General features: G+C 38.8%; 1 protein-coding gene across 1 annotated transcript; it reads left to right on the forward strand.

Moving 5' to 3' along the window:
* Positions 1 to 10,374: 10,374 nt before the first annotated feature.
* On the forward strand, positions 10,375 to 11,337 carry LOC112928591 (olfactory receptor 51I2-like). Its single transcript, XM_026010400.1, has one exon. The coding sequence runs from the start codon at positions 10,375 to 10,377 to the stop codon at positions 11,335 to 11,337; it is 963 nt and encodes a 320-aa protein (XP_025866185.1).
* The last annotated feature ends 1,530 nt before the right edge of the window (positions 11,338 to 12,867 follow it).

A 12,867-nucleotide genomic window follows, 5' to 3' on the forward strand; every position in this document is an offset into this window, starting at 1 on the left:
AAAAAAAAGTCCAAGACCAAATGGCTTCACAGATGAATTCCACCATTTACTTTTTTTTAATAAATTAATTTTTATTGTTGTTCAATTTACCAACATACAGAATAACACCCAGTGCTCATCCCGTCAAGTGCCCCCCTCAGTGCCCGTCACCCATTCACCCCCACCCCCCGCCCTACTCCCCTTCCACCACCCCTAGTTCGTTTCCCCGAGTTAGGAGTCTTTATGTTCAGTCTCCCTTCCTGATATTTCCCACACATTTCTTCTCCCTTCCTTTATATTCCCTTTCACTATTATTTATATTCCCCAAATGGATGAGAACATACACTGTCCTTCTCCGATTGACTCATTTCACTCAGCATAATACCCTCCAGTTCCATCCACGTTGAAGCAAATGGTGGGTATTTGTCGTTTCTAATGGCTGAGTAATATTCCATTGTATACATAAACCACATCTTCTTTATCCATTCATCTTTCGATGGACACCGAGGCTCCTTCCACAGTTTGGCTATTGTGGACATTGCTGCTAGAAACATCAGGGTGAAGGTGTCCCGGCGTTTCATTGCATCTGAATCTATCTGAATCTTTGGGGTAAATCCCCAACAGTGCAATTGCTGGGTCTTAGGGCAGGTCTATTTTTAACTCTTTGAGGAACCTCCACACAGTTTTCCAGAGTGGCTGCACCAGTTCACATTCCCACCAACAGTGTAAGAGGGTTCCCTTTTCTCCACATCCTCTCCAAAATTTGTGGTTTCCTGCCTTGTTAATTTTCCCCATTCTCACTGGTGTGAGGTGGTATCTCATTGTGGTTTTGATTTGTATTTCCCTGATGGCAAGTGATGCGGAGCATTTCCTCATGTGCATGTTGGCCATGTCTATGTCTTCCTCTGTGAGATTTCTCTTCATGTCTTTTGCCCATTTCATGATTGGATTGTTTGTTTCTTTGGTGTTGAGTTTAATAAGTTCTTTACAGATTTTGGAAACTAGCCCTTTATCTGATATGTCATTTGCAAATATCTTCTCACATTCTGTAGGTTGCCTTTGAGTTTTGTTGACTGTATCCTTTGCTGTGCAAAAGCTTCTTATCTTGATGAAGTCCCAATAGTTCATTTTTGCTTTTGTTTCTTTTGCCTTTGTGGATGTATCTTGCAAGAAGTTACTGTGGCCAAGTTCAAAAAGGGTGTTGCCTGTGTTCTCCTCTAGGATTTTGATGGAATCTTGTCTCACATTTAGATCTCTCATCCATTTTGAGTTTATCCACTCTCACCACTGCTATTCAACATAGTACTGGAAGTCCTCGCCTCAGCAATCAGACAACAAAAAGACATTAAAGGCATTCAAATTGGCAAAGAAGAAGTCAAACTCTCCCTCTTTGCCGATGACATGATACTCTACATAGAAAACCCAAAAGCCTCCACCCCAAGATTGCTAGAACTCATACAGCAATTTGGTAGCGTGGCAGGATACAAAATCAATGCTCAGAAATCAATGGCATTTCTATACACTAACAATGAGACTGAAGAAAGAGAAATTAAGGAGTCAATCCCATTTACAATTGCACCCAAAAGCATAAGATACCTAGGAATAAACCTAACCAAAGAGGTAAAGGATCTATACCCTAAAAACTATAGAACACTTCTAAAATAAATTGAGGAAGACACAAAGAGATGGAAAAATATTCCATGCTCATGGATTGGCAGAATTAATATTGTGAAAATGTCAATGTTACCAGGGCAATTTACACGTTTAATGCAATCCCTATCAAAATACCATGGACTTTCTTCAGAGAATTAGAACAAATTATTTTAAGATTTGTGTGGAATCAGAAAAGACCCCGAATAGCCAGGGGAATTTTAAAAAAGAAAACCATAGCTGGGGGCATCACAATGCCAGATTTCAGGTTGTACTACAAGGCTGTGGTCATCAAGACAGTGTGGTACTGGCACAAAAACAGACACATAGATCAATGGAACAGAATAAAGAATCCAGAAGTGGACCCTGAAATGTATGGTCAACTAATATTCGATAAAGGAGGAAAGACTATCCATTGGAAGAAAGACAGTCTCTTCAATAAATGGTGTTGGGAAAATTGGACATCCACATGCAGAAGAATGAAACTGGACCACTCTCTTTCACCATTTACTTTTTTAAATATTTTATTTATTTATGAAAGAGACAGAGACAGAGAGAGAGAGAAAGAGAGAGAGAGAATGGCAGAGACACAGGCAGAGGGAGAAGCAGGCTCCATGCAGGGAGCCCGATGCAGGACTCGATCCCAGGACTCCAGGATCAGGCCCTGGGCCAAAGGTAGGTGCTAAACAGCTGAGCCACCCAGGGATCCCCTCCACCAAACATTTAAAGAAAAGTTGATGCCTATTCTTCTCAAACTTTTCCAAAAATAGAAATTATACAAAAACTTCCAAATTCATCTTATGAAGTCAGTACTACTCTGATACAAAAAAACAAAAACAAAAACAACAAAAAAAACCCCAGAGATAAAGACTCCACTAAAAAAGAGAACTATAGGCCAATATCCCCAATGAACAAAGATGCAAAAATCTTCAACAAAGTAATGGCAAACCAAATTCAACAACACATTTTAAAAAATCACTCACCGCAATCAAGAAGGATTTCTGTTACACAGTAGTTCAATATTCATAAATCCACCAACATGATACACCATATCAATAAGAGAAAGGATAAGAGCCATATAATCATTTTGACAGATGCAGAAAAGCATTTGACAAAGTACAACATCCATTCATGATAAAAACTCTCAATAAAATAGGTTTAGAGAAAACATACTTCAACTTAATAAAGGCTATATGTGAAAGACCCACAGCTAACATCATCCTCAATAGAGAAAAACTGAGAGCTTTCCCCCTAAGGTCAGGAATAAGGCAAGGGTGTCCATTTTCACTACTTCCATTCAACATAGTACTAGAAGTCCTAGCCACAGCAATCAAAAAACAAAAAGAAATAAAAGGGAATATAAGAGAAGGGAGAAGAAATGTGTGGGAAATATCAGAAAGGGAGACAGAACATAAAGACTCCTAACTCTGGGAAATGAACTAGGGGTGATGGAAGGGGAGGAGGGCGGAGGGTGGGGGTGAATGGGTGACGGGCAAGGAGGGGGGCACTTGAAGGGATGAGCACTGGGTGTTATTCTGTATGTTGGTAAATTGAACACCAATAAAAAATAAATTTATTATTAAAAAAAGAAATAAAAGGCATCCTAATCAATAAGGAAGAAGTAAAACTTTTACTAGTTGCAGATTACATGATATTCTATATAGAAAATCCCAAAAGATTCCACCAAAACAACTGCTAGAACTGATAAACTAATTTAGTAAAGTTGCAGGATACAAAATCAATATAGAAATCTGTTGCATTTCTATACACCAATAATGAAGCAGCAAAAAAGAAAAATTAAGAAAACAACCCCATTTACAATGGCAAGCAAAATAATAAGATACCTAGGAATAAACCTCACCAAAGAGGTGAAAGACCTGTTCTCTGAAAAACTATAAAACATTGATGAAAGAAATTGAAGATGACACAAAGACATGGAAAGACATTCCATGCTCATGGATAAGAAGAACGAATATTATTAAAGTGTCTATACTACCTAAAACAACCTACACATTTACATTTACTGCAATTATTATCAAAATACCACCAGCATTTTTCACAGAACTAGAAAAAACAATTCCAATATTTGCATGGAACGACAGAAGACCCCATATAGACAAAGCAATCTTGAAAAAGAAAATTGAAGGTGGAAGCATCAAAATTCCAGACCTCAAACTACATTATCAAGTTGTAGTAATCAAAACGGCATGTTATAGTGCAAAAACAGACACATAGATCAATGGGATAGAAAAGAAGATGTGGTTTATGTATACAATGGAATATTACTCAGCAATTAGAAACGACAAATACCCACCATTTGCTTCAACGTGGATGGAACTGGAGGGTATTATGCTGAGTGAAATAAGTCAATCGGAGAAGGACAAACAGTGTATGTTCTCATTCATTTGGGGAATATGAATAATAGTGAAAGGGAATATAAAGGAAGGGAAAAGAAATGTTGGGAAATATCAGGAAGGGAGACGGAACATAAAGACTCCTAACTCGGGGAAACGAACTAGGGGTGGTGGAAGGGGAGGAGGGCGGGTGTTGGAGGGGAATGGGTGACGGGCACTGAGGTGGACACTTGACGGGATGAGCACTGGGTGTTTTTCTGTATGTTGGTAAATTGAACACCAATAAAAGTTAATTAAAAAAAAAATAAACAGTAATACCAAAATTTAAAAAAAAAAAAAAAAAAAGAAAACCCAGAAATAAACCCACTATATGGCCAATTAATCCTCAACAAATCAGGAAAGAATATCCAATGGGAAAAAGTCTCTACAACAAATGGTGTTGGGAAAACTGGATAGCAATATGCAAGAGAATGAAACTGGACCACTTTCTTACATAATACACGAAAATGAATTCAAAATGGATTAAAGACCTAAATATGAGACGTGAAATCATAAAAATCCTAGAAGAGAGAGCACAGGCAGTAATTTCTCTGACATTGGCCATAGCAACATTTTTCTTTTTTTTAATGATAAATTTATTTTTTATTGGTGTTCAATTTGCCAACATACAGAATAACACCTAGTGCTCATCCCATCAAGTGCCCCCCTCAGGGTCTGTAGGCCTTTTAGAAGTCCACTCCCTTTCCTCCAGGAAGCCTTCCCCAACTTCCTCAGGCTGGATTAGGCCATGATTTCAAGGCTCCATATCTCTGCCCTCTGCAAAGACTAAGAGCTTCCATAGGACTTATCCTGGAGCCTGGTGAAGAGGAGGATTCAGGAATATTGTCTTGTAAAGATCTCAAATGCAGATGGGCAAGTGAAGCTGATAGTCTCTGAATATAACCATCTAAATGTGGTGGGATATTATAGATTCCATGATTGTGTTTCTCCCTTGCCCTTTTATTATTTAGTTCCTCAAACACTTCCCGTGATTCCAGGCTAGCCTCGACTTTTCTATTCCCCAGGGACTCGAGCATAGTGACTCCACTGTGGGCCAAGCCTGGCCTCCCCTGGAGATAGGCACTGTTGCCAAGACATCCCCATGTAATGGAATAAAACTCAATCCCCCTGCCACAAAGTCATCTTGGACTCTTGTAGGATGTGGAGTGGCAGAGCAGGCTGGAACAATAGCCAGGGTGAGTACTTGGAGCCCCAACATATCCCCTTCTCTGCTTCCCCAGATGGGTGATTGCCAGCACCTTAGCCTCCGATGGAGATATCGGTGGAAGGTCTGAAAATATCACAGAAGATAGTGAAGTAATCAGTCATGGACTATGCAAGGTACTAGTCCCATCTCCTGCTTGGAGAAGAGGACCCGAAGGGGGCTGCCTGCCTGAGGTTCAGGGAGTTTAAAGCTCAGAGATGAACTGGAATCCCAGACCACATTCCAGGGAAAGATGTCCCTCATAGTCTCTCCAGAGAGTGGATGAAAAAATGTGCTAAGTTCTCTTCTCCTCTTGCATTCTGAGGTCATCTGAGCTCTGGTTCAGCATCTCAGCTATCATTCTCCTTATCCGGACTGGCATTTCTTCATAGGCATTCTTTGTCACACTGGCCTGGCTTCCCACAGTGGCCCTATGGTGGTACAGAGTAATCATGATTACGAGGACTCTGGGAACCAAGTGGCAAAAGAGGGACGTCTACCTTTCCTCAATTCATTTGTTTACAGTACTGGCCATCTTTCATTTCTGTCTAGCATCTCTGAATCCAGAGCCTTGCTGGGACAATTTTTCCAGAAAGTCTGCAAGACTGCAGGGGACAGGAGAAGAAATCTAGAGCTGCTCCCTAAAAAGTCATTGGTTTCAATCCCCATTGCTTAGTCTTGCCTTTATCAACTCTAACTCCGTGGATATGTGGCATAACCTTCTCTCTAAGAACTTCACCTTCTATTTCTACCTGTTTCTTCCACTCTTCCTATGATTACTCAGAAAATTTATTTTATTTTTACTATCATTTATTTTTAATAATAAATTTATCTTTATTGGTGTTCAATTTGCCAACATACAGAACAACACCCAGTGCTCATCCCGTCAAGTGCCCCCCTCAGTGCCCGCCACCCAGTCACCCCCACCCCCCGTCCTCCTCCCCTTCCACCACCCCTAGTTTGTTTCCCAGAGTTAGAAGTCTTCCATGTTCTGTCTCCCTTTCTGATATTTCCTACCCATTTCTTCTCCCTTCCCCTCTATTCCCTTTCACTATTATTTATATTCCCCAAATGAACGAGACCATATAATGTTTGTCCTTCTCCGACTGACTCATTTCACTCAGCATAATACCCTCCAGTTCCATCCACGTCGAAGCAAATGGTGGGTATTTGTCATTTCTAATGGCTGAGTAATATTCCATTGTATACAAAGACCACATCTTCTTTATCCATTCATCTTTCGATGGACACTGAGGCTCCTTCCACAGTTTGGCTATTGTGGACATTGCTGCTAGAAACATTGGGGTGCAGGTGTCCTGGTATTTCATTGCATCTGTATCTTTGGGGTAAATCCCCAGCAGTGCAATTGCTGGGTCATAGGGCAGGTCTATTTTTAACTCTTTGAGGAACCTCCACACAGTTTTCCAGAGTGGCTGCACCAGTTCACATTCCCACCAACAGTATAAGAGGGTTCCTTTTTCTCCACATCCTCTCTAACATTTGTGGTTTCCTGTCTTGTTAATTTTCCCCATTCTCACTGGTGTGAGGTGGTATCTCACTGTGGTTTTGATTTGTATTTCCCTGATGGCAAGTGATGCGGAGCATTTTCTCATGTGCAGGTTGGCTATGTCTATGTCTTCCTCTGTGAGATTTGTTCATGTCTTTTGCCCATTTCATGATTGGATTGTTTGTTTCTTTGCTGTTGAGTTTAATAAGTTCTTTATAGATCATTTAAATGAGATTTTAGAGAAAGCAGAGATAAAGGCTTGTATGCAATTCATCATTTTTAATTGGAAAACTCTTCCCATTAAATGTTGTTACTTTTTACAGAGTAAAAGTATTAATATTTTATTATGAAAAATCAAATCCTCTCTCCAAATTAGAGAAAGGGTAAACTTGATCTCTATATTCCCATACCCAGCTACCAAAATCATCCGCTCATAGCCACTCTTGGCAGCTTGGCTCTACACGATTCCAGCCACAGGTGGCCCCCACTCTCTTAATTATTTTGAAGTCAACATAACATCCTTCTTTATTTTACAAATATTTTCAAATATTAAAATACAGCCATAGTACCATAATCACACCAAAATAAAAGATCATCATCAGGAACTCAACCAGTATTTATATTTCCCCAGTTATCCCATGGAAGTATTTCTGAATGCTAGTTTGCTCACTTTGTATGTTTGATTTGCTCAGAACAAGATCCTAACAAGGTTTCTCTATTGTCTGTTGCATTTAGTTGATATGAGTCAAATCTCTCTTAATGTATAGGTTTTAACCCTTTCCTGTTTATTTTCTTGAATTTTTTTGTGGAAGAAACTGGAATTTTGTCCTGGAAGGTTTTGTTTTTGTTGCAGTTTGGATTTTTTTTTTCATCACATCTCTTTATGTCTTTTAACATACCTGGTTACCTGATATCTCCTATATTCTCTAGAAGTTGGTAGTCAGATATGAATCAGGCTTGTTATTTTGGTAAAATACAGTATCTAGTTTTCTCTCATTTGTAATGCAATCAGCTCCTGATATTTTTTTTTTTTTGCCATTATTTCATTGGGTTTGTTAAAAAGTAACACTTCAGTTCTATTACTTCTTATTAGTTGGAATACTTCTGTAAAAAGAAACTTTCCTCCATCAGTTCCTTTCTTTACTTCATGTAGAAGAAAAGTAGGTTTTTTGCCAGTTTCTGAATACTGAATGCCTAGCCTTGCTGACCTCATTTTTACACACACACACACACACACACACACACACACACACACACACATTCTCTCTCTCTCAATGTGTTTCCATCTTTACCAGTTATTATTCTCACTGATGCTTCGTTGACCCATATTTGGCAAGTGGAAGCCTCTCTGAGTTGACTTGTCTTTTAAAAATAATCTCAGTTGTCTTTGGTTCCCTGTTTTCTATTATTAAAAGATATCTAAGGTCATTTGGTATATTTCTAGTGGAAGACTTAATAGCCATTTATGAAAGGATACCTGAAATTGGGGAAAAAGATATTTAGAGACCACATCTAAGCATTAGGGGTGTTCCTTGCTACTGAATTGTTCTGGTTTGTAGGTATTTTCTATAAATAAAGCTAGGAGATATGTATTATTTAAAGGAGAAATACTTCTTGAGTTTATTCTGATATTCCCACATTGATACTCTCAAATTTATGATTATAGCATTTTAACTAACCTGTTTGAATTTACATATCCTCTATTCCTACCCTTAAAGTTTTGCTTCCCAAATGCATTCAAATAATGACTCAAATGATGTGCCCTATAGTTTTTGCAACTCTCCACACACACTGATCCATTCTTTGTGGTCTAGTGGTCTTAAAAGATTCTAGGATAAGTGTCTTTTTTTCATTTTAAGATTTATTACTTTTGTCAGAACACTTGTATAGGTTTGCTTATCCTTGCAATATAATTATCATACCTAAATACTCTAAATTTGCTTATTAGTATTTATTTCTTTGTATATGACAAGCAATTAAATGTAGACAGGTTTTCTTTCATTTTTCAGAAAAAAACTTTATATTATAATCTTTCTGGGTTTTGTTTTTATTTTACTTTTCTTCAGGAATATCTATTATATTTAAAATTCCACTGTTTGACATGTCTATTCTTTTTATTTAAATTCAATTTGCCAACATATAGTATAATACCGAGGGCTCATCCCATCAAGAGCCCTCCTCAGTGCCCGTCATCCAGCTCTGTTATAGTCTAATTATTTTTATCATTGTCTTCATTTTAGTTCATTATTCACAATTCTATTCTCTGAGTATTTTAAACAGTAGTCCTTTCGTAATAAAAATATTCTCTATTTTATACTAGCTTTTATTATTTTTCTCTTGTTATTTTCTTTGGTTTACCATTTGCATATTCGTTTTCTTTTTATTATCAACTCATTTTTATACCCTAATACCAAAAATTTTAGTTTGGTTCATGATTTCTTTCATTTATTTATTTACAAAATTTTTACCCAGAATTTTCCTCTTCTTCCTTAATAATTCCTTCTCTCTCTCTCTCTCTCTCTTTTTAAAGATTTTATTTATTTATTCATGACAGACATAGAGAGGCAGAGACATAGGCAGAGGGAGAAGCAGGCTCCCTGCCCAGAGCCTGATGTGGGACTTGATCCCAGGATCCCCAGATCACACCCTGAGCCAAAGGCAGACCCTCAATCACTAAGCCACCCAGACATCCCAATAATTCCTTATCTCAAAGAGTATTTTTACATATCTATAACAAGTTTTAACCCTTTTAATTTGACATAACATGTCTTCACAAATTCTATGTTGGAATTTTTCTGCTACTCATCTTTGAATGTGGTAAGCTCTACCACAGATTAATATTTGTTCAAAATAGTGTCTGAGAAAGAAGAAATGGAGGATGACAAAACTGACACTGTCAAAAACTTATTTCATTATATTCTCTTTTAAAATACTCTACTAGATATGTACAATCTGTTTTAAAACCCCAATTCTAAAAGCAGTTCACCTTCCCCAAAGGAAACAAAAGGCCACTCTTACCTTCAGATTGAGTTGATTACTGGCTAACGATAGCATAACTGTATACCCAGGGTTCATATTAAAAGCCATTTTAGCTCACAGATTTATTTTTAGTGTTTTTTTTATATCTTTGCTAAAAGGTATTTCAGTAGCTTTTCCCCTTATGTCATTTGTTATTGACCTATCTTTAGAGGGTTATTTATTTATTTACTTGTTTATCTGGGAATTTAAAGGTGAATTCAAGAAAATAAAGATAACAAGCTCATGCTGTCAAGCCTTCAGGCTTCCACCACGTGTTTGCAATTTATTTCCATCAGACCATGTTTCTACAGCATTTCTGATGAGACCTCTTAGGATCATTACATATTCTTAAAGAAAGCTCTGCTTTCTTCAATACCTGAAGAAATCAGTGTTTTACACTATAAAATGACACTTGTAGTCAACAGATTTAAATTATAGTTATTCTCTAATTGGCTTTTAGATGAATACATTTCTAAATCCCCTCACATTTCATATTTTCTAATATGTAGGAACCCATGTCACCTACTATCAGAGCTGGTATATTTTCCAATGATTTTATCCTTATTTTTCTTCCCAGATTGAAGAGGTCACATCCTTCTGGAGACCTCAACTGCTTTCCAAAGATGCTCCTTTCCCACTCCTATGTCAACATCTCCTTCTTCCAGCCACATGCCTTCCTGATGATTGGCATCCCAGGGCTGGAGGCTGTTCATGGGTGGATCTCCATCCCCTTCTCTTTCATGTACACTGTGGCCCTCACTGGAAACTGCCTGATTCTTTTGGCTGTGAGGAGAACTCCCAGCTTGCACCAGCCCATGTACTACTTCCTGTCCATGCTGGCCCTCACTGATGTGGGCCTCACTCTGTCCACACTGCCCACCACCCTGGCTGTGCTCTGGTTTGATTATCGGCACATAGGCTTCAATGCATGCCTGGTCCAGATGTTCTTTCTCCACTCCTTCTCTGTGGTGGAGTCATCAGTGCTCCTGGCCATGTCATTTGACCGCTTTGTGGCCATCTCCAACCCTCTTCGCTATGCAGCTACCCTCACCAATAATGTCATTATTAGGATTGGGCTGGCCATTATGGCTAGAGCCACTGTATCCCTCTTTCCAGTGCCCTTCTTATTGAAGCGACTGAACTTTTGCCCTGACAAGATCCTCCTGTCCCATTCCTTCTGTTTCCATGCAGATGTCATGAAACGGGCTTGTGCTGACATTACTGTCAACATCCTTTATGGGCTATATGTAGTTTTATCCACAGTAGGTGTAGACTCTTTGTTTATTGTCCTGTCCTATACCCTTATTCTCCATACAGTGATGGGTCTGGCCTCTCCCAGGGAACGTGTCCGAGCCCTCAACACATGTGTGTCTCATATATTAGCTGTTCTGATTTTCTACATCCCAGTCATAGGAGTGTCAATGATCCACCGTTTTGGGAGGCACCTGCCTCACATTGTACATGCTCTGGTTGCCTATGTGTACCTGGTGGTGCCCCCTGTGCTCAACCCCATCATCTACAGTGTGAAATCCAAGCCCATTAGGGAGGCTATGCTCAGACTGCTGAGAGAGAAGAGGAAAGGCTGATGACACCAAGAAATAACCACAGAATCTGAGGAAAAACATGGCCGGTCTTATGTCCAGAAAGCCCTTACTCAGATACCTGACCAAGACACATTGTCAAGAGTATGACAAGCAAATAGATCCCCTCAGACTGATGGGTGGCAGTCTTCTTTTTTTTTCAAAATTTTATTTATTTATTCATAAGAGACATGGAGAGAGAGAGGCAGAGACATAGGCAGAGGGAGAAGCAGGCTCGCTGCAAGGAGTCTGATGTGGAACTCAGCCCCAGGGTCCTGGGATCACACCTTGAGCCAAAGGCAGATGCTCAACCACTGAGCCACCCAGGTGTCCCAGCGGCAAATAGTCTTGATTCTTTCCTGCACTCATGCACTTCATCTTTTTAATTCAGTACTTACCTGTGTGAGATAGTCTGTACTCATTACTAGAGATAGTAAAATGAATTATACATGATCTTGTCCTTCCACTATAGGACATAAGCTTCTAAATACACAATTATAATTAAGTGTAATGAGATTATGATAGATATACAAAAAGTGCTATAGAAACCTGGAAGAGGGTTTCCTGTCTCATCAAGAGGAAATGAGAAAAAAGTCAGGGAAGAAGGAGGTTGAAAGGTGAGTAGGAGTTTGTCACAGAAAAGGTGGACAATGGGAAGGCAAACTTAATAAAGGTAAAAGAATGTAAAAAACAGAAACAATGAAGTGTGAGGCACCTGCGTGGCTCAGTTAGTTAGCATCCAACTCATGATTTCAGCTCAGGTCATGATCTCAGGGTCGTGAGATCAAGCCCATGGTAAGTTCCATACCAGCAGAGTCTGCTTGGGATTCTCTCTTTCCTTCTCCCTCACCCTCTGCCCCTTCCACTCCGCCTCTTTAATAAATAAATAAATAAATAAATAAATAAATAAATAAATAAATAAATCTTTAAAACAAAAATGAAACACTAAGATGTGGAATTATCTGGTGTGTTTGTGGAAAGGTGAGCAGTCAGACAGATGTGGCTCAGCATAATCAGTGTGTATGTTGGAAGGAGATCTACAGGAGATGAGATAGAAATGATGAACACTCCTTGTGCTTCTTGGGGCCTTTCAGACCTCATGGAAATATCTGCCCTCATTCCTTATTTAAGACTCAGTCATGGAAAGCCTATTGCTTTGTAAAACGTTACATAGGGTTAACTATGTGCTACAAGTTTGAAAGGTGAAAGTGGAGAAAAAGAATACAAGGAAAGCATTTAAGAGATTTTTGTAACAGTCTAGGAAAAAAAAGAATGGAAGCTAAAGTTAAGTCGATAATGGGAAAAACTAAATGTATTCTTTAAAATTTTATCTCTATATTTCTCTTCTCTGTCCTCTGAAAGTGCTGGAAGCAATGAGCAAAGCTAGGGCCTATGTATTGGTTTTTACATACCATTCCCCACTACAAATAACCTAAAATCCTTTGAGCAATGGCTAATTCTAGGTATGAACCAGAAAAAAACATAAAATGATACTGGAATAGCTTATGATCCCAAGCAATATAGAACACAAAGACA

This window comes from Vulpes vulpes, chromosome 11, assembly GCF_048418805.1.
Source record: "Vulpes vulpes isolate BD-2025 chromosome 11, VulVul3, whole genome shotgun sequence".
Classification (NCBI taxonomy): domain Eukaryota; kingdom Metazoa; phylum Chordata; class Mammalia; order Carnivora; family Canidae; genus Vulpes; species Vulpes vulpes.

Coding starts and splice junctions, on each gene's coding strand:
- LOC112928591 (XM_026010400.1), top strand. CDS start 10,375: ATGCTCCTTTCCCACTCCTATGTCAACATCTCCTTCTTCCAGCCACAT.